This window comes from Sparus aurata, chromosome 17 (genome assembly GCF_900880675.1).
Source record: "Sparus aurata chromosome 17, fSpaAur1.1, whole genome shotgun sequence".
Taxonomy (NCBI): Eukaryota; Metazoa; Chordata; class Actinopteri; order Spariformes; family Sparidae; genus Sparus; species Sparus aurata.
Genome location: NC_044203.1, coordinates 33,990,251 through 34,015,053, shown reverse-complemented (window position 1 = coordinate 34,015,053; position 24,803 = coordinate 33,990,251). Strand labels below are relative to the sequence as shown.

The window sequence follows — 24,803 nt, the reverse complement described above, 5'->3', positions numbered from 1 at the left end:
TTCGTACTTCCCCTCATGTGTCCTGCTTCCTGTTGTAAAGGCCAAATTGGAAAAACACATTTAAAAGCACTCAGTCTGTGCATCCTTCAGAGCCGCGCTTGTTTGCCGCACAGCCTTTTTATTCATGTTTCTTTCTTTCTAGAAAAAAACACTTTTCACCAAATCTAACCCGAGCTCACCTCCGATGCTGCACGGGAGGTAGATCCAATTAAAGCAGCGACTCTGCAAAATAATGCAATTCATCACAACGACAACACAAACAGGAGACTCGACACTCGCAGCGCCACATAAGTGCTGTTTAGGGCAGAGCTGTTGTGTTGGATTGCGTCAGGTTCAGAGGTGTGAACACGTCCCCCCTTTTAAGAATCTCAAGTGTGTTTTGTGCAGATGTCTGGGGGCCGCTCCATTGTAAGGTGTTGGATCTCTTATTTTTCCTCCTCGTGATGATTGTATAATCACATCTTCACAGAGCAGCCATTAACCCACCACCGTGTCATCTCAGACGGAAACGAAAACAAATAAATCCTCGTCTGCGCTGACATTTTACACGACGCATCAATTAATAATCTCTTGAATAAAATACCACGAACATAACAAGCTATCTGCCAGGAGACGCAGTCAACGCGTTCTCCGTCATTAATGTGATATCAACACGTCTTTGCTGCTCAAGTCATTAACCAAGAACTGTTAAAACTGCTGATTGGATGCATACTGGGGAAGAAATTATTATCAATTATCCCAAGCATCGTTATGATGATATAATAAAGGTTTTCATACCGCCGCCTATCAAGCGGCACACGCGCAGACCAACATATTTATTTGTCGGGCTGTAGCACAAACACAGCACAGTAAGGATACAGATTTAATTGTGCGGGTGTATTTGGTGTGTTTCATTTCACCACCTCTGCTGAAACAAACTTACAGTTGTGTTGTATTTAACTGGATGGCGTGCAAAGTTTTGCTCCTTTTTAACAGACGAGGCAGCACGTCTGCATCTGCACGTTCATATCTGAAGTCTGCAGGTCATAATCAAAACGTAAACACGATACCGTACAGCACAAAGACACATAAAACAGAAGTATGCACAGCAGTTACATTTCACAGCCTGCTGAGGTTGTGTTTCTGTTATTGCGTCCACTCTTCATGCTTGATCTTTGTGTGGAGGGTTCGCAGTGATTCCCAGGACGACGATAGAGCAGCAGTCACACGGCGACACGGCACCATGTAAACAAAGCTATGTGTTAATGTGCTGTGTGTGTGTGCAGGAACTTTGTCACTACAGAGGGTGTTGAGTCTGCTCTGCATGCATTCAACCTCCACACACACACACACACACACTCGGCTGGGCGTCGCACATTGTCTTACCTGGGGTTTACAATCTTGTTAACAGCGGTTTGGAAATAGCAGCTAAATATCTGCAGCCCGGAGATAAACTGTCCTCTCTGCTCGTGCCAGCAGGACCTCACATTCAAAAAGCAGCACATTAAACTAATCTTTATGATGCATGTGTTGCCTCTCGTCATCACACGTTGATTTGGATACACGTCTCTTGTATTTACAGTTTCTTACTACATTATAGACTTTAGCGGTCAAGCAGCAGCGGCGGCGGCGGCGACGGTGGCGGCGACCTCGTGGGTTTACAAGTGTAAACACTAACGCTGTTTTCATGTTTACAGTCGGTCTTTTATATCCAATCTTTCTGTCAGGTTAGCTTTACAGCTCTGTACATGTCCTCATAAAGTTTTCCTCTCTACCTGCGTCCTCTCTGACCTAGATGTCCACACTGGAGCAGGAAGGGGAGGAAGTGGTGGGACAGGCTCGGTGTCCCTTCGAATCCCGCCAGTCCAACGTCGGCCTTTTTGCAGGTGAGTAAGTCGGACTGTGGCTGGTTTGACTCCCGCAGCTGCTGATCTGCGTCATAACGGCTCCCTCGGCTACCCTAATAACCACAACGGCCATCAGTAGTGATGATGAGCCCCTCATCGGATATTTATATTTTTCACGTCTGTGATATATTCTTCAGAAATCGACATTGAAAGGTAGTGAAAGGTTCAATGTCAACTGATCAGTTTCACATCCGTTTTTCCTGAGAAGAGCAAAAAATTGAAAATGTGGATTATTGAATCTTTTCATGATGGCCACCTTAAAACAACCAGACATTTGTTTTATATCATGTTGAGTAGCGTTCTATTTCAATGATGATTTCAAATGTTTTCTATTATATTCAAAATCAGAGAAATGCGTACATTTATTCACGGTAGCGGTGAGGAACGAGACTCAACACAACGTGAATAAAACTTAAATGCATCATCTCGTCACATCAGACAGATTATTATTAGTGATGCTGCATGTTTAGCAATAAAGACAACAACTCCCATGATCCCACGCTGTACTTACACACTGTGCGTTTGAAGTTGTTACTGTAGATTTTAAAGGGATATTCCGGTGTAAGTTTAATCCATGGTCTAAATCACCGTGAAACTGTGTTAGACTCCCTCTCGAGAGATCAAGTTAGCAGACCGCTAATTTACAGAGTTTTATCAACCTCAGAAACGACCGCACGACAACAATACACTGCAGTAAATGGATCCAAATATAAACTGCCACCAAAAAGCCACAAATAATGCTCAGAACAGCACCAAACTTCAGCAACAGTACAAATAGGGTCTCAGCACATAGTCCGGGGCATCTAACCTCCTTCTAGCTTAGCTGGATTTCTATTGGGAAGCTAAAAACAGATTTCAACTCTCCTCCATCAGCTTCCGGGTCGGGGAAGTCCCGACGCGACGATTACCGAGTGCGGTTAGAAATGCTCAATTCCGTTCTTTTCCCTGTCCGCTCTCGGATAATAACTGTTATAAACTGGCAGGTAAGACACATATGAACTTTGATTGCTTTTCCATGGAGTCATAATCATACATTTTCATCCATGAGCCGCGGAACTCTACTGCACTCGGTAATCGACTCGTCGGGACTTCCCGTCAACAGGAAGCTGCTGCAGAAGAGTGGTAAATTTAGTCAGCTTTTCAGTAGAAATCCAGCTAAGCTAGCGGAGGTTAGATGCCCCGGACTATGTGCTGAGACCCTATTTGTACTGTTGCTGAAGTTTGGTGCTGTTCTGAGCATTATTTGTGGCTTTTTGGTGGCGGTTTATATTTGGATCCATTTACTGCAGTGTATTGTTGTCGTGCGGTCGTTTCTGAGGTTGATAAAACTCCGTAAATTAGCGGTCTGCTAACTTGATCTCTCGAGAGGGAGTCTAACACAGTTTCATGGTGTGTTAGACCATGGATTAAACTTACACCGGAATATCCCTTTAAGCAGGCGAGGCCGAGAGCGATGTTTACTGAAGGAAAATCCGACGTTCTCGATGGTAAATCAATCACCATACCTGACTGTGAATACATTTACTAATTCACTCGAGATGAATCTGCCTGTGGCGGCTCTGCAGGAGATGCATCACTTCAAACGCTGCACATTTGCATGATTGGATGGATTTTAATAGTTGGAGTGAGGAAAACCAATCAAACCGCATTCATTTAAAATGAAGCAGTCTTTAATTTCAAAGTGTAATAAAAGTTTATAAGGATCTTTTATTTCATTATTTCTGTAAAGGGGGGCGTGTTTAAAAAGACCGGACTGGTTTTAGTTCAATATAAATGACATGTACTTCACATTTTTTAACACTTTCAGACGCCTGTTACACTTTCTGTTGATTCTTGAACGGTATGAAAGTTGATATTGTTGTAAAGTTCTAGAGTCTGTTTATTGATTTTCCTATTATAAAGGAATAAATGGATAATAATTGTCGCTGGGAAAGGTAGAAAAACTCAAACTTTGTCAAATACATCAGCTCCAGTGCAGGAATGATTGCAGGCTGTGCTCTGAATTTCTGCCTGGTGATGGATTCTAGTTTGTGTTCAGACTCTGTTCATTAATCACAGCGGTGAAGGAAGCTGATACGTTGCGAACACATCGGGGTCGAGTTCAGCCAGACCTGCACTCGGTCCTGCCAGGTTTCCACTGACATTTATGCAAAGTTCACACGGGGTGTTACTAAAAGTGACACATTCTCTGACATGTCTCATCCTCTGCCTCTTTCTTTTTTAAAGGGCAATAAAAGTCACCTGCGACCAAAAATAGATACTATAAAGAAAGTGGGTTGTTTTTCTCAGAAATTATGTCTCGATCACTTTTCTTTGTCGTCCCAGGTGGTGATTTCTACTCGGCCACCATGACGGACTTCTTGGCGAGCGATGCGGTGATTTACAGAAGTCTGGGGGAGAGCAGCCCCGTTCTGCGTACCGTCAAGTACGACTCCAAATGGCTGCGAGGTGAGCGTCCCAGCATGTTCGTCTGGAAGGTTTTTGCACTTTTCACATACAGCTGGGGCTCTGAGAGGCCGTTGGTGTGTCTGATTCCTCAGATATGTCAACATTACAGTGATCTGGGCGTCTGGCTCTGATAGCCGGCTTCATTTTGGATCAGATTCCAAGTCTGCAGAATCCCAGGATTCACGGAGCTCAGAGGAGAACAAATCTCTCCTCAAATCTCGTATCTCTCTTTTTGCCCTTTTTTTTGTTCGAAGCGTTCAGGCAGCGGGCCGCTCGTCCTCAGCCAGCGCTCACAGCCGCAGATTACATCAGAAGTAACCGATTACCACGGATTTCAGAAAAAGATATTTTGGGGAATTAATTTAATTGGATTGAGTAATTTATTCACAATCCAGTTTTTCTTTCTAGTTTCTTTCTCCTGACAGGAAACTGAATATCTTTTGTGGATTGTGGACAAACAACATCATCTTAATTTACTTTTTTTCCCATTTTCGGTCATTTTGTAGACTCGAGGACTAATAGATTGACACATTCACTGACAGATGATTGGAAATGAAAATCACTGTTGGTTGGAGACTTCTCCAGACTTAACTGGGTTCACGTCTCGTTTCTGTGTGTTTTTCTGCAAGCTGCCGTCTTCACTCAGCCAATAATAATCTGTTAGAGAAACAAACATCTCTCTCTCCAAGTGAAACAGTCTCTCACGTCACTTTCAGCTGTCCAAAGCTCATAATTAAAGTCTCGTGAAGGGTTAAAACTACAGATGACTTTGTGATCCATCAATTAACAATTATTCTCCAGATTAATTATATATATATACTGTGTCGACCTTTTCAGTATTTATTCCCTTATTTTATCCCACGTGTGAAACTAAGAGAAGCCTTCAAATGTTTGACTTTATATTATATTCAATTATTAAAACTCACAGATTCAACAAATTTAAAATGGGAGCTCCAATGTCGACAAGGATGCAGAAGTACACCTTATTTTGCTGTCAAATAATACTATATATACAGTATGTACAGGTTTTTTAGATGTTTTCAAACACAAGTCCAGAACAGATCAGTTTGAGCTTCAGTCAGAAAGGAGCAGATATTGTAGAACTGGTGATGGATGACTTGGGTTCAGACTTGAGATCAGAGCCGGCATCAACCCCTTAAATCCCATGTGAACGTGGCAACATCAAAACAACACAAAACATGCTAATTAATGCGAGTTTTATGTTGTAATGTTGGAAAGACGAGAGCAAGAACGAGCTGTGAACTCTGCAGAGACGTCAGAGTGGGAGAGAGGTGAACTGCAGCTGACTCGTGGATCTGAACCGACACCTTGGCTGTTTTTTTTTAGTAGTTTTTAAAAGTTTCTTAAAGAAAGTAAAAAGTTCTGCCAGCAGTCTGCAAATATCAAAAAGAATTTGAAGTGATAAAACCCTGAAGTTGAGATGCCGTGTGAAGATGAATCAGGACAGGTCGTGACGTTTGGCTGATCCTTAACGACACATACTCAGACGAAAACAGCAACAAAAAACTGTGAGCGTTGGGGATTAAAAGGGGCGTTCTCGAAAGAGTCAAATCATTCTCGAGTAAGAACGGGGCGAAGTAGTATAAACTATTACTACATGGGTTCAGGAACCAACTTTACCAACCATGAGAGGATTTCCAAACCCGAATAGTTGAGATTCAGTGACTGTTTTCTTTCTTCTGGTGACATTTAAAGAATGAAAATAACAAAATAACAACTAGCTTTACTTTTAATTCTCTAGCGTAAACTTGAAGTCATATTTATTAGTTTTCATTTATTTATTCCTTTTTTTGGCTCCTGCTCTTTTGAATCTCTGTTCACCACTTCACTGTGTTTATCAGCCTCTGGAGATTGACGCAGTGCAACCATGTGCGTGAGAATCTACATGGCAGATTTCCGCTAAAACAAAGAATGTGAAATCTTCTTTTTCCTCTTCCCTTTCTCCGTCTGTCTCTCTCTCAATGAAGACGAAACGGTGCTACAGTACAGCAGACACACAGAAACAGGTTATGATAGATTAAAGGGGAAAAAGTCTGAAAAATTGTAATAAATCTGGAGAAATATGGGAGAATTGTGACGCTGGGAGAGGGCAATAAAACACACGGGTCTCCTGGGAAAATAAGGAGGGTTGTATGTGAGGAACACTTGGTAAAAACTGTTTGTAAACTCAGTTCGTGTTCTAACTCCTCTGGAATCGAGGTTGAACATCTTTAGTTGGATTCAATTATGTATTCCGACTCTGTACGATGCTATAGAACTGAAACCCTAAAAATAAACTGCAGTTCTGACGTGGGCTTTAAGTTATGGAGGTGTTTTTATCAGCACTGATGCAGCACCAGCTCTGCTGTTTCATGTTATCTCTCTATTGTAAGTTTGTACCTGCTTATCTCTCTGTCCTCATATTCAGGTTCCAATTTAAATCACGCCGTCCTGCAATTCTCTTGGAACCATTTTCCAAAAAAAATGGAGCGTCTGTCTTCTTCCAGCTCCCTCGTCCCGGCCGGCTCAACATGTCGTGTTGGAAATAAGGCATCACTGCCACTCACATGTGTTTTTCTTCATGTCGCCCTCAGAGCCCCATTTCCTCCACGCTATCGAGTACGGGAACTACGTGTACTTTTTCTTCAGCGAGATCGCAGTGGAGTACACCACACTTGGCAAGGTGAGCGACTCGTTTGAGACCAGACGTTGTGTGATGTTTGTGGTGTCTGTGCACCGACAGGTGGAATGAAGTCCAGTAGCATCGCTTCACATGCAAAACTACATTCCGACACGTTCCCCTCCCCCGTGTTGGCTCTGCTCCGGGGTGGTTTTATATAAACAGTGTGATGTATTAATTAGAGCTGTCACCTGTAAGGAAGTCTTCTCGTCTCGTCCCCTCAGGTGGTTTTCTCCAGAGTGGCGCGCGTTTGTAAGAATGACAACGGCGGTTCACCGAGAGTGCTGGAGCGTTACTGGACGTCGTTCCTCAAAGCCCGGCTGAACTGCTCCGTCCCCGGCGACTCCTTCTTCTACTTTGATGTTCTGCAGTCGCTGACGAACGTGCTGCAGATCAACCACCGGCCAGCCGTGCTCGGCGTCTTCACCACGCAGGCCAACAGGTTGGTATTGAAGTTGTTGACGGTAATAGTGACAGTACTTTGATCCGAAACAGTCCTGCCTCCAAAATGAGCTCATTGTGTGGTTCTTTATACATAATTAACACGTTTGCAAAGAATAAAACCATCTAAAGCAAACAGAAATATCACTCACAGGATCCCAGTCATGTTTTCATGTGACAGCCTGTCATGTGCTGAATTCTGCTTCATTATAAACACGGAGGCTGATGTCGGGCCGCCTCGCGGTTCTGAATCCTCGACCTTTGTCTCGCTCTTTGTAACGTCGCCTTTTTCTTTGTGGCCCCTTCAACAGCATCACCGGCTCAGCCGTCTGCGCTTTCTACATGGACGACATAGAGAAGGCCTTCAGTGGCAAATTCAAAGAGCAGAGGAACAGTGAGTCAGCCTGGACACCTGTTCCAGAGGAGCAGGTCCCAAAACCAAGGTAAGAGAGCCGTCTTTAAATAGCAAACTGTCACTTTTTCCCTCCCTCTGACAGCGGAGCTTTGCAGCTGCTGCTGTTATTGTTCTGCACAGACTCTGAACAAAAAAACAAGCAGTCACACAAGACACCTGTTTTCCCTCCTGCTTGTCCCCAACAACAAACAGCTGCCAGTGTTTTTACATCTGTGCCCGCAGAACTGAATTCACCCCTCATATTTATTTTCTGTGCTGCTGCTGCTGCTGTGCAGACCGGGATGCTGCGCCGGCGAGGGCTCAGCCGCCGCCTTCAAGTCATCCACCACCTTTCCCGACGACACCTTGACTTTCATCAAGTCGTACCCGCTCATGGACGAGTCGGTGCCTTCAGTCAACGACAGACCCTACTTCACCCGCACCACCAGCAGGTACGACGTTTGTTTAACAGCGCTGCCTAGAGTCACAACGTCTGGAGCGTAGCGTCAAAAAGCGTAGAGATCCAGCACTCTCAAGGTCACCTGTGCTCATTATATTACCTGCTAGTGTTTCGGTACTTTGAGCTTCAATGGGGAACATTTTAATAGTCAAACACGGAGGGAAGAGTCCATCAAGAGGACGCCAGCACCTCCCAGCATCCTCAAAATCAAGGTCAATGAGCTGAGTTTACGCTCGGTTAAAAGTGACCCACATAAAGTACGGAGCTGAAACAGAAAACAGAAACAGACAACAACAAGCAAACGCACCGAACAAACACTCAGAGTCCAGCGTCCAGAGTCTCTGTGTTGGATAAACAAGCAGAATGAAGCTGCCATCTTGAAATCTGAGAACAGCTTCAACTCTTTATAGTATCCTGACAATGAATTTGAGTTTAAAAAACTTTTTAATGTCCCAAAGATTCAGTCTACGATTGTCTTGTTTCATCCACAATCCAAATATATTCAGTTTATAATGAAAGTAAACAGAGAACGGCTGTGAATTCTCACTTTGGAGAAGCTTAATCAATTCATTCTTGCAGCTCCTAAAGAATATTCACTTCCACTTCTGAGTTCGAAAAGATCAACATTTGTTCCTTCATTATCGGGAATCTGTTCGGCTTCAGTTTTTTTCAAATCTGAATAATGTAAACCAGTAAATGTGTCACGACACGCAACGTAAATCAATGAGATATTAGCAGAGATCTTGTTGGAACGCTCGGTCGACTCCTTTGAGGACGTTCTGAGAAAATTACATACAAAATATAATCAGGAGTTGGACGTTCAGGCTGCAGTTATTAAACAGGCCAGCGTCTTTTCTTTACTGGTTACTATGAAGGTTTTGTTTTCTATTTTCAATACCGACATTATGCATTATGTACCGGCTGTGTTTCCACACCTGCGGCTGTGGTTTGTATCGACGAGTGAGCTCAGGTGGAACACAGAAACCTGGTCCCTCATTAAAAACCCATCGGATTTGTTCTGCGGCCGTTCTCAGCCAACGCCAAAGACGAGCCGCGCCGGGAGGACGGGGGAGGGTCTTCCTCGAGTGCTGACCTGTGTGTGTGTGTGTGTGTGTGTGTGTTGTGACATTCGAGCATCCACTGATACCTGATGATGATGTGGCGGATGTTGAATTGTTGATAAGCGTCACAAGTGTTTCGGTCAGCGCTGCTTAAACCTCAGACACGGAAATACACCCTGCAGACACATCACATCACAGATTCAGCCTCAGACACACACACACACACAGACAGTATACAGGAGCCTCCTCCCTGCCTCCTGAAGCAGAGCCAGGCTGACAGCCAGCCAGACACTGCAGCGGCTCCACACTGGGGAAACATGTGCCGCTTCGCATCTGGCCCCAAAAACATCACATCTGCCTCGCCTCTCCCTGGAGAGCAGCTAGATAAATGAAATCTAACCAGAAGCGCATCACGCAATACTACCGAGTCATTGCGGGGACGTGCCAGTCAAGTCGATGCGGGTAAACACACCAGCCCTCCTCGGGACCATCTGGGAGGGGACCGAGGGAAAAGTGAGGACGGAGGAGCGGCCGCTGGTGTCCTTTACAGAATAGCAAAGAAGGGATGCGGTGCCAAGAAAAATTACCGGGTTTATTAGTGGAAGATTGTTTGTTCAAATCCCTCGGCCGGAGAGGGAGAAAAGGCAGGCAGATAGATGAACGAGCAAAGCTTATCCCTCTGACAACAAGCACCGGACTCAAGGTGCCCTTCAGCACCGCTCTTAATCCTCCACTGCTCCGGCGGAGACAGCGGTGGTGCTACTGGGCAGCTCCCAGGTGTGACTGTGGAGCCGGATGAATATGAAGCAGGGTGGTGCTCCAAATAAAGCAGCAGTTCACTGAACTCGCATAAATACAAACACAAAAAATGGGGAAAACAGGGGGCAGGGAAAGAGACTGCAGTGTGTGTGTGTGTGTGTGTGTGTGTGTGAAGAAAGTTGCTAACCAGCAGGAAGGATGGATCGATTGGATCGGTGTGGGCGGACTGATAGATGGGTAGATAAATTAATGGGATGAAGGGATTAGAGGATGTAGGCGATGGAGGAAGGGAACGGTGGGCCGGTAGATGAAGTGATTGATTGCACGCTGATGCTTCATACAATGAGCTCAGTGTTCGCCCACTGTTTGTTTTGTTTACCATGGGAAACCGACTTTGACAAAACAACAATGTCGAGATGCTAACCGGCACATTCGGCATTGTTAGCTGCTGCTAATTTGCGTCAGTTTGAAGTGACAGCTTCGGGTTTAGAAGATCTCGGGTTGCTCGGAGTCGGCTCGTGCGGTGATAGTGCATCTTTTCCCACGGATATTTGAGCACAATGCATTAATGATAGTGTTTTTCCTTGTTTTTATGCAGATTCAAGTTGACCCAGATAGCGGTGGACACGTCTGCGGGGCCGTATAAGAACTACACGGTGGTGTTTCTGGGCTCAGACAACGGCCGCGTGCTGAAGATTTTAGCCAGCACCGAGGGAGCCAACGCATCTTTCAACACTCAACTCCTGGAGGACATCGACGTCTACAACCCCAACAAGTCAGACCATATGTCTTCTCTATCCACACATCTCATCTCTGTTTTTCGCTCCATGTTTTTCCTCTAATTTCTCTCTTCTGCTTCTTACTGTCTTTGTCCTTTCACTTGGTATCTTTCTTCCTCTCCTGCTCCCTGTGTTGTGCCTTGATCTGCCCTGCCCACCCACACTTTGGTCTATTGTAACACTTTGCATCACCCTGTACAGCTCGAGGGGATGCTTTTTTTTTTTCCCCCCATGTCTTCCTTTGTTTTCCGACTGCACGCCTTGTGAAGCCGATCTGCACGCACTTCGATTCACAGCCGGCTTTCTGTATAATTTTCATACTGTGCCAGTCGTCTGCGGCGCTGATTTGAAAATGAAATGAAATCGAAAACGTCTGATCTTGACGGTTGGGGTTTGTTTTTTTTTTCTTCTGTGTTCCTAGATGCAACGTGCAGGGGGAGGACAGGAGGGTGCTGGGCCTCGAGTTGGATCGGGATCACCACGCGTTGTTCGTGGCGTTCTCCAGCTGTGTGATCCGCGTGCCGCTGAGCCGCTGCTCCGACTACAGCACCTGCAAGAAGTGAGTCACCTGTAGAGCAAAGCTTTTTTTTTTTTCATGTCTGCCTCAGTGAGGGGTTTCACAATTAGATGATTGACCAATTACTTGATTAGCAACTGCCAGAAAACGGTGGATTGCTCCTCAGGGGTCATGAGTGCGTTGGGGAGGGTGACCAGATAAAACTCGGGGTAGAAACACGTCTGATTCCTGTAGAAAGGAGTTTAGTTTTACCAAAACACATTGGAGGTGTTTTACCCACCATATGGCCGGGGAACATTCGTCAGGAGGAGCTGGAGGATGTCTCTTTTACCTCACATAGGCTGAATCCAAATGTTCAGTCTTACCTACTGTGACTGCAACACGTCTAAGAGCTCTGTCATTTTTTTTTGCTGACAACTGGAGAAAAAAAACGTCCACGTCATGTCCAACTTGCAATCAAATCGGGGAAGTCTGGTCCCCATGAGGACTCTCTGAAAGTCTGCTTCAGGGTACTTGTGGACTGGATGAATAGTGGGGGATTTGGACTGCGCTCAGAACTCCAGAATTCCTGGGAACGGGCCCGTAAAGTCTGCAAGAGCAATGACGTCCGGACATTTGGATTCAGCCCTGCAACCTGGACCCAGATAAGATTCAGTTCCAAACGCTCTGGGTGCTCGAGACGGGAGATTTTCTGAAAAATGACATTATTAATAAATCGTCTCATAAGATTTATCTAGAATAAACAATCATAAGTTACTATCCAGGAAAATGTCCTACTTCTGTTTCATGAAGACATGCCTGGGCTGATATTAGATTATTATCAAATGTCACAATATTTGCCATCATCAGAGATATTCAGCTGTGTGATTCTTCACCTGACTGTAATTTGATGTATTGCAGTGTAATATCTCAGTTTAGAGGGAAGCTGCGACAGACCAGCTGCATTTAATATTTCATTCTATCACATTTATTTAATTTAAAAGGTCTGATTTAACATTACTTTGTTATTAAAAGGTTTGTATGTGTTGTTGCAAAGAGAGCAGCCTGTCCCTCATCTATTCATACTACTATTTAATATCTAATTCTACTAAAATGAAATACTATGATTATATTTTATAGGAAAAACTCAATATAGCGCTTATTTAAGGGGGACAAAACTCAGGAAAGTGGATCAGAAGGAGTTTAAAAGACTGGAGTTGGCTGAAAAAGTGCACTTATTGTGTCACATTTAAAAGTGGTGAGTTCGTATTGATTTACCTGCAGGATACAGGAGAAGAGAAAAAGTGCAGCTGCACGAATAGAAAGGGAAGTGAAAATGAGTCAGAGGTCACAGAAACAAAACAAGTCTGAAACTCTCTGAGCTCACAGAAGACGGAGTGGGACCACACTCGGCGCTGCAGCCTCGCGTTAATGTAGATTTTCCTCCTGTGTACCGGGAAGAAATGGCACTAACACTGGCCGGTAACTCAAGTACTGCAGGATCAATTTCCTCTACACCTACCAATTTAAGAAATGTGGCCACTCGTGATGCTGTCAGAGGCTTTTGGACAAAAGCCTGTACCGAATAGCAGATTTTATGCTATTATCCGCCTGGTTCATGGAGTCGGTTGGGGCTCCACTTTCCCCCCAAAAAGCACTCTGAGGTTATTTGTGGTGTTGGCAGGTAAGTGAGAGTAAGATTAAACTGAGCAGCGGGAGGGAAGCCTGCTGTGGCTGTCATGTGAGAGATGCTGGTGGTTGGAGGCGAGGTTGTACATTTCTATAAGCTGATTCCGATCTGATTCCTGCCTCAGCTTAACGTCTGAGTGTGTGTGATGATCCCACGCTCTCATACAGCTGCAACAGGCAGCGGCCATTTCAGTGTGCAGTGTTGGAGAAACAGAATAATGTCCTCAGGGTTTTTTTTTACAGTTGCTATCTTTACTGGTGAATCATCAGAGTTGGTGATATTTGAAATGGTGAGTTTAATTGCCCCAAAAGTTGCTGCTTGCTTGTTCTCAAATTTGGGAATAGAAACATAAACATGCACCATCACCTGGTGACTGAACATTTGTGTCGGTGATCTTCTCCGTCAGCCTTATTTTGAAACCGACGTTTGTTGGCTTTCCTTCTGCCCTGAAGTTAAACCTTTCCATACAGTAAAAATTAGCATTCATTTTAATAATGGAAAGTGACTTATTATTTATTATATGAGTTCTGCTCGATGATTATTCAGATCAGTCTGCCTGCAGACGGAGGACAGAACCCTGCATGTAACCATGTCTCTCTTTCAAGCAACTCTGCTTAGATAGAAAAGGCATCACATTTGCTCCAAGGTAACATTGCCGGCCTGTCTTTCTAAAACCGAGGCGTAATATTCCTCCTTTTCCAAAAGCCGCCTCTGAGGTAGGCGTAAACATGTGACGTGACGTGAAGCTTGAAGTTGGGCTGTGAACAGTGACAACGAATTTGTCTTCAAAATAAGAGCTTTACATTGCACCCCATTGGAGTTTAGAACTGGGTTCTTAGCCGGGGCTTTTAATTTGAAAGTAGCGACCATCCTTAGCTTTCCGACACAACAACAAGCTAACACAACCAAACAGCTACAGAGACCGAGGAGACGCTGCATCTCCTGGATCTCAGCGGCTGTCCAGTTGTTCATCTTGATGAAATGATGGACTGGCTGCTGTGATCAGCTGTTTCCTGGTTTTAAAACTCCCCGGCTGTGGGTCGCACAACAGTGCACGTCATTGACACCTCCACCCACCTCACACAGAGGCTGGCACATTTCCGCCTCGTTTTTAGATAGCAGGCGAGGCGGAAATAAGTGTACCCTCTGAGGCGGCAAATCGGCGGACCACAACAGACCCCCAATTTGCCGCCCTCTGTCTAAAACCGCGGACCGAGCCGCCAAAAGGACGGGCAAATTGGCGGCTTGGTGCTCTGTCTAAAAACGGCTTATCATAGCAATAATGTAGATCATTTAAATCTAAAAATCTAAAATGACGCGTCCACCAGGTGTCAAGTTTCCATCAAAGTCAGTGGGAGCTGGAGCTGAATAAACACCTGAGAGTACAGAGTCAGTTCACCTGGGAATGAATGCAGATGCCAGATGTTGGAGGGTGTTTCTGGGCTCTGTGTCCAGTGTGAAGTTCCATTTACGTAAACATAATGCTCGTAACATTAAATATGTTGGGTTTGAGACCGCTGATGAAAAAACATACCAACATGTCACTTTCGAAATGGTCGTGGATATTTTTCCGCTATTTTCTCACACTTTTCAGACCAAATAAATAATAAATTACCTCAAACGGAAAAAGATAGAGAGATGGATGGTAAAACAATTATTTTCAGTATAATCAACAACTTATCACCTTTAAACGCGGCTGCCATCGATCACTGTCTGGAGTAAATTCTGTAAATGGTACCTTGAAAGTGCTGCTGTCAAGACGCTGACATTGCTTTTAGAACAAGTTTATGAGCTGAGCGCAGCAGAGCCTTCAAGCGTCTCTCGCTGTCTGCAGCCTTTTGTTTTGTCAGGCGATGTTTTAGCCCCAGTAAATGTTCTCGCTCCCCAGCTTTCGGGAATCTATTTTTGGGGCTTTGAGGAATGTTGGCCCCCCCCGTCGCATCCACCCCTTCTTTTTTCTCAACCCCCCTTTCCAGAACCAGAGGAAGGATTTCTCCCTCAGCTCCACCGAGGGAATACATGTGCCCCCATAGCATGCTAACCCCTCATTGCAAAAGGCCTGGAGAAGCTCTCAACAATCGTTTACTTATAAATTGGATCCAGCTGATTGGCGGGGAGCCAGCGATGGTGGCCGCCATGTTTTTTCCCCTTCAAGCTGGAGGGAAGAGAAGGGGGGAAAAAGAAGGAACGAGGAGGGGGGAGCTTATGTGCCGGCTACATCCCTGGATCCTTTTGAGAGACTAGAGCTACAGCACACCTCATCCTGGGATTAGGGGGCCCCGTAAGCCTCATCAGCACTGGCCAGGAGGTCAGGTTTCAGCTGCCATATCCTCCTTTACCACACCAATGAATCTGTCTCCCTCCAGAAGAGATTTAGCCCATCTCTCTGTTTTCTCTCAGCCTCTGCATTTCTCTCACTCGTGGCTTCTTTCTCTCTCTCTCTCTCTCTCTCTCCTTCATCCTCCCTCTCTGCATCGTCAGGTTTCTTTTTTCACTCGAGGCCCTGCTGCCAATATTAGGTTTCAGAAAACGCTCTGTTTTGAACAGCGGGCAGGAACTGTATGAAATGGGAGTTTTAATAAAAAATACAATAAAAGGGCAGAAGAGGCCCGAAACCCCTTAAAATCATCAGATCCAGGGATTTTCAACTCCACTGGATATTTCCTTTTTATATATTAACTAAGTGACGGCTCTAAGAGGGGGAAAGGTATATTATTTTTACCGTCAGCCATGAAAGACTGTTGGTACTGAAGATTTAAGGAATCTGTGCTCCATTCTGGTTTATTACAGCTTTTGTCTTTGGCAGTTCTGGACATCATTTCTCAGATAACATTATTTGTCGATGCCTCCAGACGCCATTACAAAAATAAAAGTGATTTCTGATCTGACACTGCAAAAAGGGTGCAAACTGGCCTTGGTTACAGAAACAGCATGGCTCGTGACTAAATATCCACTTATTCAAGGTTAGGCAACGATCCACGACGATGTTGGCGGTTGTTAGGAAACAGGAATTGAACGGCGATCTCCCATGTCAAAGTTCTTATGTTTAGTTGACCCGTCCATCCAGCCTGACCTCCTGCAGACTCGAGACAAAAGTCATAATTCCTACGGCCACTAGGGGGCTTTGGTGCTCAAATGTAAACCAATGTTTTATTGGATATTTGCTGAAATGACTGATATAGTTTTTGTCTTGGGACGACAGCCCCAAATGACTTTGCTCGGAGGTAGAAACCCAACCCAGACAAAAAGTGGTAGTTTCACAATAATGGCTCAAAAAAAATGGGAAATAGTTACTTTTTATTCTGTCAATAGTTTCTGCATTAAAATACATTTTGATTATATTATTTTTTGTTTTATTTTCACAATATTCCTTCAGTGGATGTGTTTTATCTTAACTTTGTTGGTGACTGTGAAGATTTTAGCCAGAAAAATGTTCAAATGTAACATTTTCTGTTGTTGCTATGGTGGTTGCTATGGACAGAAGAAAGAATAATGGCAGAATTAAAGGTAACCATTACAAATTTAGAGCCATTATTGTGGTTCTTATTGTTTTTTTGCACTTTGGACAGACAAAGCTATTAATCATTTTTGCTTTGTATGATTTTGACTGTCAAAAGAGGCGTTCTTTGTATTTTTCTGGAAAAGTAATGATGATGGTGATCCACTGACATTAAAGTGAAGCAGTTTGTTTCATATTTTCTTGGGGTGGCTTGTAGTTCAGCAGCAGCGTCACATTAGCTGAAGCCCTCTCCAATAAGTCAGGACTGTGTTACTCCCAGGATATTGGCTAAATGACAGCTGGAAGTTATGAGCCGCAGCCTCAGAAGCCGGATAAATCCCCTTCTCCTCTCGGCGGCTAATGGATGTTCCTTACTCACTGTGGCTGCAGGCAAACGTACACACCTATCAGTTCATCATAGCATGACAGAATATGAGCACAAAGGCGGAAGACAAGTCTGAAGTCTTTAAAGAGGGATGAGGGACGCACACGAAAGCATGTTGTATATAAACTGCAAATCTGAGAACTGGCGGCAGACAAAGAGCTCTGCACTTCTGACTGAAACCACCGCTGGACACGACCGGCCTGTACTCCCACGATGCTTCAGTGCAGAGGTTCTTTCCTGTCATGTAACTGTGGAGGAATGCTGTGATGGAGAGGAAAAGAGAGGCAGAATAGGGCGCGTATATACCTTATGGCAAGTGCATGAATAATTCATTAAAGCTGCACTCTGCAGCGTCTCTTATTGGCAGCCACACACGAGGCGAGAGTCATTTTAGGACCTCGATGCCCGAAGCTCATCTGTCAGTCTTTGGTGAAGAGGGAGATATATAGTTTGAAGTGGCGGGGGGGAGACCAAAAGTTGTTTTTACTGCCGAAAAGAAAGTTTGTGTCTGACTCCGATGTTTAAATGTTCCACTCAATGCGACAACACAATTTAACTCGAGAGCAAAAAAACACAACCAGGGCCGTTAAGTGAAGATCACAATGTTTAGTTTTTAATAGACTCTTGGCAGCATCGATTCGGCTCAGTGGTCAGTTTAAATCGCTCTGCTGTTATTGTTGTGAGAGTAAATATCCATTAAGTATCTTTTTACATGAACTTGTGGTTTTGGGCCGTGTTGCAGAATTCTGCAGTTTTAAACACTCGAGGCACAAATCAGGAACCTGAAACTCCAGATGGGTTTGTTAAACTTAATATTCTGCAAAAAGGCGCCGCGAGAAACTAGTTTCAAAAACTGCTTGGCAGGTGATTGGTCGAACCCCTCTGTCTATCACGGGCTGGGGGAGGAGCCAGTTGGTAAATTAAACTTTAAGCGAAGCCACAATCAAACTAACTATGGATGTAACTGATGCTACATTAGCCGCTACGCTAACCTCGTGAGGAGCCGCCATTGTTGTCGTCGTCACTTACTGGAAACTTTTGGGTTACTGTAAATACACAACGCAACAATATACAACAAAAAGTCCAGCTTTCTTTACGACACTTTGGAATAATAAAGCTGCTTGAGTTATCCTGCTGACAATTATGGAGTTTGTAATGAATATATTCCTCATCGACACAGCCCTGAAGACGCCTCTCTTCATTATGAGGCACAAAAGCCGCTGCTGAGCTGAACAAACACCTCTCGACAGTCTCCACAAAAAACAAACTTTCTGAGCCTCACTAAGTCTGTATGAACTGCAGGGCATTTGCATTATTATAGAGACGGCGGTCCTCTTAAGAAAAACAACAGCACCAATTGTTTGTGGAGGAGCCTAAAGCGGGCTCTGTATGTTTTATGTCTATTTGACAATGCAAATGATTCATAGCTGTTGTCTGGAGGAGAAGCTGAAGGACTGCGATGTTGTTGCAGAGCCTCGACGTCCACGTTAGGACGGAGGAGGACGGTAAGACACCCCTTCTCCTCCGCTTTGGACGCTCACGTCGAGGTGTAGGGTGTCCTGTTCTTGTTGGCGTGGAGCGGTTGGGGGGAAGCGTTCGGCCCATATTTGATTACATGATTGATGGTGTGAAGTTGTTTTCTATCTGGTGGATAAATGCCACACGGCGTTGTGATGATATCAGGATTGCCACAGCTGAAGAGCCAATAATGGAAATAATTAAATGCAACCAACATCAACAACTGACGACAAATAGGGTCATGTGGCATTTTCCATTTTAACCACTATTAGCCCCTTTTTTAAAAATGAGGACGGGATAAGAACTGAAAATGTTGGAATGTGTTGGAAGCAATAACGAATGTTTGTCCTGCTGAAGGGCGTCAGAACAGAAAACACTGTTCTAGGTTGATTTGACTGACAGAGACAGACATGTATTTTTTATTTTTGTTCCATTTTTGACAGATGCGTTTCTTTTTATTCTGTCGCACCCCTGTTAATCCATCTGAACTGGTTATAAGTCTCTGTGGCATCGCCCTGATCGGGTGTCAGTGGGAGGTCTCATTGTTTATCTTGACGTTTCCAAACGTATGCATGCGAGTATTCTCCCCCAGTGTTGTTGTGCGTAACACTTTGCATGCATTTGTATTCCCAGCTGCAGGCGTGGTATCAGGAATAGCTCCTGTGTTGATTTCCTCTCTGTTCTGCTGGAGTGACACACTGATGTGCTCTCAGTAGGAATTCTCCACAGTGTTTGCAGACTTGAGGGTGAAGGTGGTGAAACACTTGCAAGCTCATTTTTTTTAGATGGTTTTAGATATTTTAAAACGGGTCACAGGAGTCCTCATTAAAACTCATTAAAAGTCGTTCCTTGACTGCCGTAAAAGGTTCTCGGCGTGACGCGACAGACGTTATCCAGCCTGACGGGATAAACACGTCTGTAAAGTGACTGTATCGTGGCAGCAGGTAAACATTGTTGTTAGGGTTATGCTCATTATGTCGGTGCTGCCGGGTGGAGAGCGACGTTTAATCTCTGACTGACACCCGCCGTTGTTTTTTTGGCAATTATGCAGCAGCGGGATGAAGCTGAAAAAAACGAGTTCAGGATTAAAAAAAACTACAAATTTAAAGTCAAACAAGAGTCAGAGTGACTGACAGCAGGTTCTGTTTGTGTGAGAGGTGAGAAACAAACCAGCAGAATGTGCCGATTTTGTCTTTATAAAGGGATTCGACATTTAATTTACTCACACAAAAACAAAGGAATTAGTTCTACGTTTTTGTTTTTTTTTCCCCCAAATTCATCTGATTTGCTTTTGAAGGTTTGTTTTTAAATCAATTTTTCAGAAAACACAAAAGAATATCGGGCCCGTTTCTTTCTCAGTTACGATCAGTTGAGAAACACAAAGTGCAGAATTTACTTAAACTCTTCCAATTACATTGGAGTAGATACTAATTTACACAGTCAAAACAATTATGGATCGGTGCTTTAAAGCCTGTGAGAGATGTGAGAAGAGAACAAAAAAACTGCCTCCCTTCAATTCAGCGAGAAAACAACAACACGTCCGCAGTCGGACTGATCAAATACTCATCTGATCCCCGTCTGCCTGCTCTGTTATGGAGAACGCAGTAACGTTGGGATGTTTCTCTCAGTCGTTCGCTGTAAGCAAACGTGGATAATTACACATTTTATTCATACATTAAAGCACAGATACAGATACTATAATGCACAGCGCCTGCCGTGCATTCACATCCAGGCCATAAAAATATGTCGACAGTGTATTTAAATACCAGCGGACCTCGAAAACAAATGTGCATTTGCATAAAAAGAAGATATGGGAGTTGAATTAAGAGTCCCAGTTAAAATGTAAAGCTTCATGCTGTGATTTAGTGTTCACAATAATTGCTCTTTTGTTTTGTCAGTTGGTAAATGATAACTGTTTAATGAAAATGAAGCAATTTCATCTCCAGCTGAATGTGTTTCTAATGCTTTCTGTGTTGGTTGATTGTTCGACTCTGTCTTTGTGTCGCGGTACGCTCGGGCTCAATAGAATCTGGGTTATATTGAAATTGCAATATGTGGCAGGGCAGTTTGTCAAAAGCAAAATATGTGCAGGAGTATAAATTGTGTTCTGCGGACTTAAAGGTCAGATTTTATTAGAATTCGTCACTCATCAAACGCTGGCGCTTTGGGATGAAAGCTGACAAAGCTTTAGTTTCCGAGGCGTCGTTGGGAGTGAAACTCAAAATTCAGCTTTCTTACAAATTGGACCTTTTAAGAAAATCTTTGTTTGATACAGATCATAACATCAAACACAAACCATGGTCGTTATAATATGTTTCATCTCTCAAGTGCAGTCAAGAGTTTTACAATTAAATATTTTTTGCAAGTCGTTCATCCTTATTTTCGTCCACATGGATCTTGTAAACGCACTTTTTTGAAACCTTGTCTCAGGCCCTGTTTACACCAAGGGAAGACGCAGATATTTCCCTGCGGTTTGGCCTCTCATTTCACATGAAAACCCTGTTTTTATCACAGAAAACAATTATTTCTAAAGACTCCGGCCAAAGTGGAGATTTCTGAAAACGCCGGTTATGTGTTGCCGTGACAACTGGGAGAAACAGGGTTACGTTACGCGCTGGAAAATGCTTAATGTCATGTGAGCGCCCTGTGTTTACAGTTTGTTTGAAAAGAACAGGAAGTCGCTTGTGTTATTCGTTGCTGTTGATTCTGAAGATTCTGATTGGCTTGGATGGCTTTATCCTTCTCCCTACACTGCCGCCCGTAGGTTTGGCATAATTATAATGGCGCTCGACGGCGTATTTATGCAGGTTGATGTAAATGACAACTTTTTTGAAAACGATGTTGTGTGCACGATGTTATTATTGAAAACAGAGGGGGGGGAAACGTGTTTCTATAAATACCCGGCGATGTGTGAATGTGGTCTCAGGGGAGAAAAATCCAAAAATGGCGCCCTTGCGTTCTCGTGTGGACAGCGAGTCTGCATACTTTGCGTATCGATGACGCCATCGCCCCACCCCTCGACCTCTTAACCCCGCTACGTCTCATAACAACAACAACAACAATGGCGGACTACATGCTTGTGTTCATTCCGCAGAAGTTATTAAGCCCAGGGTTCGTACGGGTGCTTGAAATCCTTGAAAGTACTTGAATTTCAATGTTGTGTTTTCAAGGTCTGAAAAGTGCTTGGATTTTAGTTTAAGTGCTTGAAAGTGCTTGACATTATAACTCTGTGTCTTTTACAAAATCGGGATCAGACTGGATAATTAATTTCTGAAGTTTTTGCTATTATAGAATATAATTTTAGATGTTTACAGCATAATACAATGTACATAATTGTGATAAAAAGTGAAGCAAAAAATCACAAGTATATGTATTCCTTTAGATACGTATTTTACCCCAGCAGTAAGGTGCTGGAAAATCTTAAAAATGACCCTTAAAAGTGCTTGAAAAGTGCTTGAATTTGACCTTGAAAAATGTGTACGAACCCTGTAAGCCTATCAGGGTAACTAGGGCAAAATATTCTGCTCCTCTGTCACTACGCTGAGCGAAAAAGGATCATGGACAACCGACTTGTCATTTTCATCTTGTTCTTGTGTTCGGTTTCACCTTCTACTGTCTGTTTGTATACAGTGAGCAAGCTTTAAGATATTCTTGAAACGATGCCGAGGAAGACGAGGGAACAAAAGGTCACTTTGGTACACCTTAAGTTCATGTCTCCACCTGTGCTCAAGCTAGAGTTGAGAGACGTGACGGGTGTTGTTCAGGTTGCCGACCGTCTCTTCGATGTCCTCCGTCACTGACCGTCTTTGTGTCCGTCTGTTGTCTTTTGCAGAAGCTGTCTGTCCTCACGGGACCCGTACTGCATGTGGCTCAAGTCAGGCAGCTGTGCCACCGTCTCACCTGGCTTCAAGTAAGTCACACACACACACACACACACACACACACACACACACACACACACACACACACACACACAGATGATAATAACAGCCACTTTATACTTATTATAGGGCAGAGCGTACAGATAGCACCGCACCATCATTACAGCCATCAGCGCTGAATGAATGTTGACATTGAAATCAGTAAAAAGCCGCCTCACCGCTGTGTGTGTTTGTCTCTCGTTTCCTTTAAGTGCATTCTCAGAAATTGCCCGGTCGCATTCGTTCGCCCTAATGTAGCGCTCTGAAGTATTTGGTGTATTATAAGATACTGTCTGCTGTCAGTGTTACGACTCGAGTGGTCCTCGCGCGGTGCGATTTCATTTTCCAACATTTATATAATTTAACGTGTTTGAAAGAAGTGTGCGAGCGTTTGCCTCGGGGCTGTGCTGCAGCGCTGTAGTTTGTTTTGGCGCCGCGCTCGTTTACATTCGTGTTCATGTTGGGAACAATAACAAAAAGTGCGCCGACAGCAGAACGGCACAACACAACACGTTTGTGAGTTTTATAAGGTTCAGTGAGTGACGTCCAAATAAAGTCAGGGATGGTTTCTGACAGCAAAGTGTCTACATCCCCACCTCACTGAGTCGCTGTTTGCCGACAGCTGCTTGCTTTGCACGGGTTCATTCAGAGGTCTGTAGTGATGGAAGTGTGGATTAACTTCTCTAATATGAAGAACAACTGCAGCTGTAAGCCAGAACACACACAGTGCGTCCAAATAATGCTCAAAACGTCATTTAAAATTATTGTGGAGACGATAAAGAGTCCAAAGATGACAGATATATCAGGCTGGATGTTGGGAATGTTTTATAAATGATGCACAAGACATCGAGAATATTCTGTTTATGGTATTAATGTGTGTTTAAAGAAAATGATCTGACTCCAGCTTCTTAAATGTGAATATTTTCTTGTTTCCTTCCTTCCTCTGTGACAGTAAACTGAATATCTGTGAGACATGTAAGGACGTCATCTTGGGCTTTAGGAAACACTCAGTGACATTTTTCTTTAACATTTTATCAACCCAATAACTAATCTACAGATGAACTGATAATTAAAAATAATCGCTACATGAGATTCTGTCAGGCGGAGGAGATTTCTCAACTTGAAGCGAGTTAATGAAGCGTCGCTGCTCTGCTCTCTGCTCTAAACTTTTTGTGAACGCAGCAGCTCCGGGTACAGTTTGTCTCTGAGAGCTGAACACCTGTCCCAACATCACCGCTTCTGACGGAAGCAGAACTTCAGCTTCACTTTTAAACTTTAATGTTTGCAGCAGCAATTTTCCGCCCGATGAGATTCATTGTTGATTCCCCCGTTTCAGATCGACGTCTCCAAACGCGAAGCGCCGGGAGACAAAAGTGTGCAGATTCGCTTTCTTAATCAAAAACACTCCAGCAGGAGGATTCGGCTGGTAATTCTTCTCTTGACGAAGTCGTAATAATTAGAGAGATCAGCCACAGGAAGCACACGAGGTGGACACGGTTCTATTAAGACATTATTAGTTCTCTCGCTCGACAGTCACAGCGGACACATTTGTTATTTAGCCAATAATGTGAAGCAGAAGTAATAATCTTCATATCTCCTTCGAGTGAGTCGTTCAGCACCGCGCACGTCAACCGGACCTGCGTTCGCTGCCGGGGCGACGCACTCTTGATAATCAATAGCTAATCTGGAATTATACAAGAGGGCAACATCAACATGATGAATGTCTGAGCAGCAGTTTTTACTTCTCTGCTGGTCCCCTTGGAGATCCACAGCACGTCTCCATCTTGTTGTATCACGCGTATGAAAATTAATAACCTCTGTTATTAGTTCTGTAAGCCTGATCAGAACGGTCCTGAGTGATCCAATCACAGTTGGACAGGTGTAAATCCATCAGAAAGTAATATCTTGATGTTTAACTTCTGCTGAATTTACAAGAACGCTCAAATAATAAAGAATTTGTCCGAGACAGCATTTCACAACTTTTATAAAGTTTAACTTAACTCACTAACGACAAAATTGCACGATTTTTTAAGGGACCCTGGCGACAAAAGAAGTGTCCTTTAAATTAGACATCGATAACGTGAAATCGGCGGAAAAGGTGGAGAATCAGAAGAATATGACATCGTTTGGTTGATCGATCGAACTGGTAGGAAGCCATCTGATACGTGGAGGTATTGACCCACACCCTGTGGTGGCAGATGCAGTATCTAAAAGACTTCTCTTCAGCTGTCAGAAATTATTCAGTGGGATTTTCTTTTTTCTGGGCGAAAAGACAAAAGAAATAAAAGTGTGGATGCTCCTTCAGCCTCTTTAGCCTCTGAGGGAGCACTGAGACACGATGTCAACAAACTGCTGCTGCAGACTGAATCAGTGTTTTGTGAGCGGTG

The 24,803-nt window shown here is 43.9% G+C and overlaps 1 protein-coding gene across 4 annotated transcripts in view; it reads left to right on the top strand.

Annotated features, from left to right (window-relative positions):
* sema6cb (semaphorin 6Cb) overlaps positions 1-24,803 on the top strand; it is a 170,878-nt gene that overhangs the window by 114,007 nt on the left and 32,068 nt on the right. For all 4 annotated transcript variants that reach the window (XM_030393763.1, XM_030393762.1, XM_030393760.1 and 1 more), the window contains 9 exons: positions 1,775-1,865; positions 4,212-4,334; positions 6,929-7,017; positions 7,239-7,456; positions 7,767-7,898; positions 8,146-8,301; positions 10,728-10,904; positions 11,330-11,467; positions 22,329-22,406. In XM_030393763.1, coding sequence (XP_030249623.1) covers positions 1,775-1,865; positions 4,212-4,334; positions 6,929-7,017; positions 7,239-7,456; positions 7,767-7,898; positions 8,146-8,301; positions 10,728-10,904; positions 11,330-11,467; positions 22,329-22,406 — 1,202 coding nt within the window. The remainder of the gene's footprint in view (positions 1-1,774; positions 1,866-4,211; positions 4,335-6,928; positions 7,018-7,238; positions 7,457-7,766; positions 7,899-8,145; positions 8,302-10,727; positions 10,905-11,329; positions 11,468-22,328; positions 22,407-24,803) is intronic.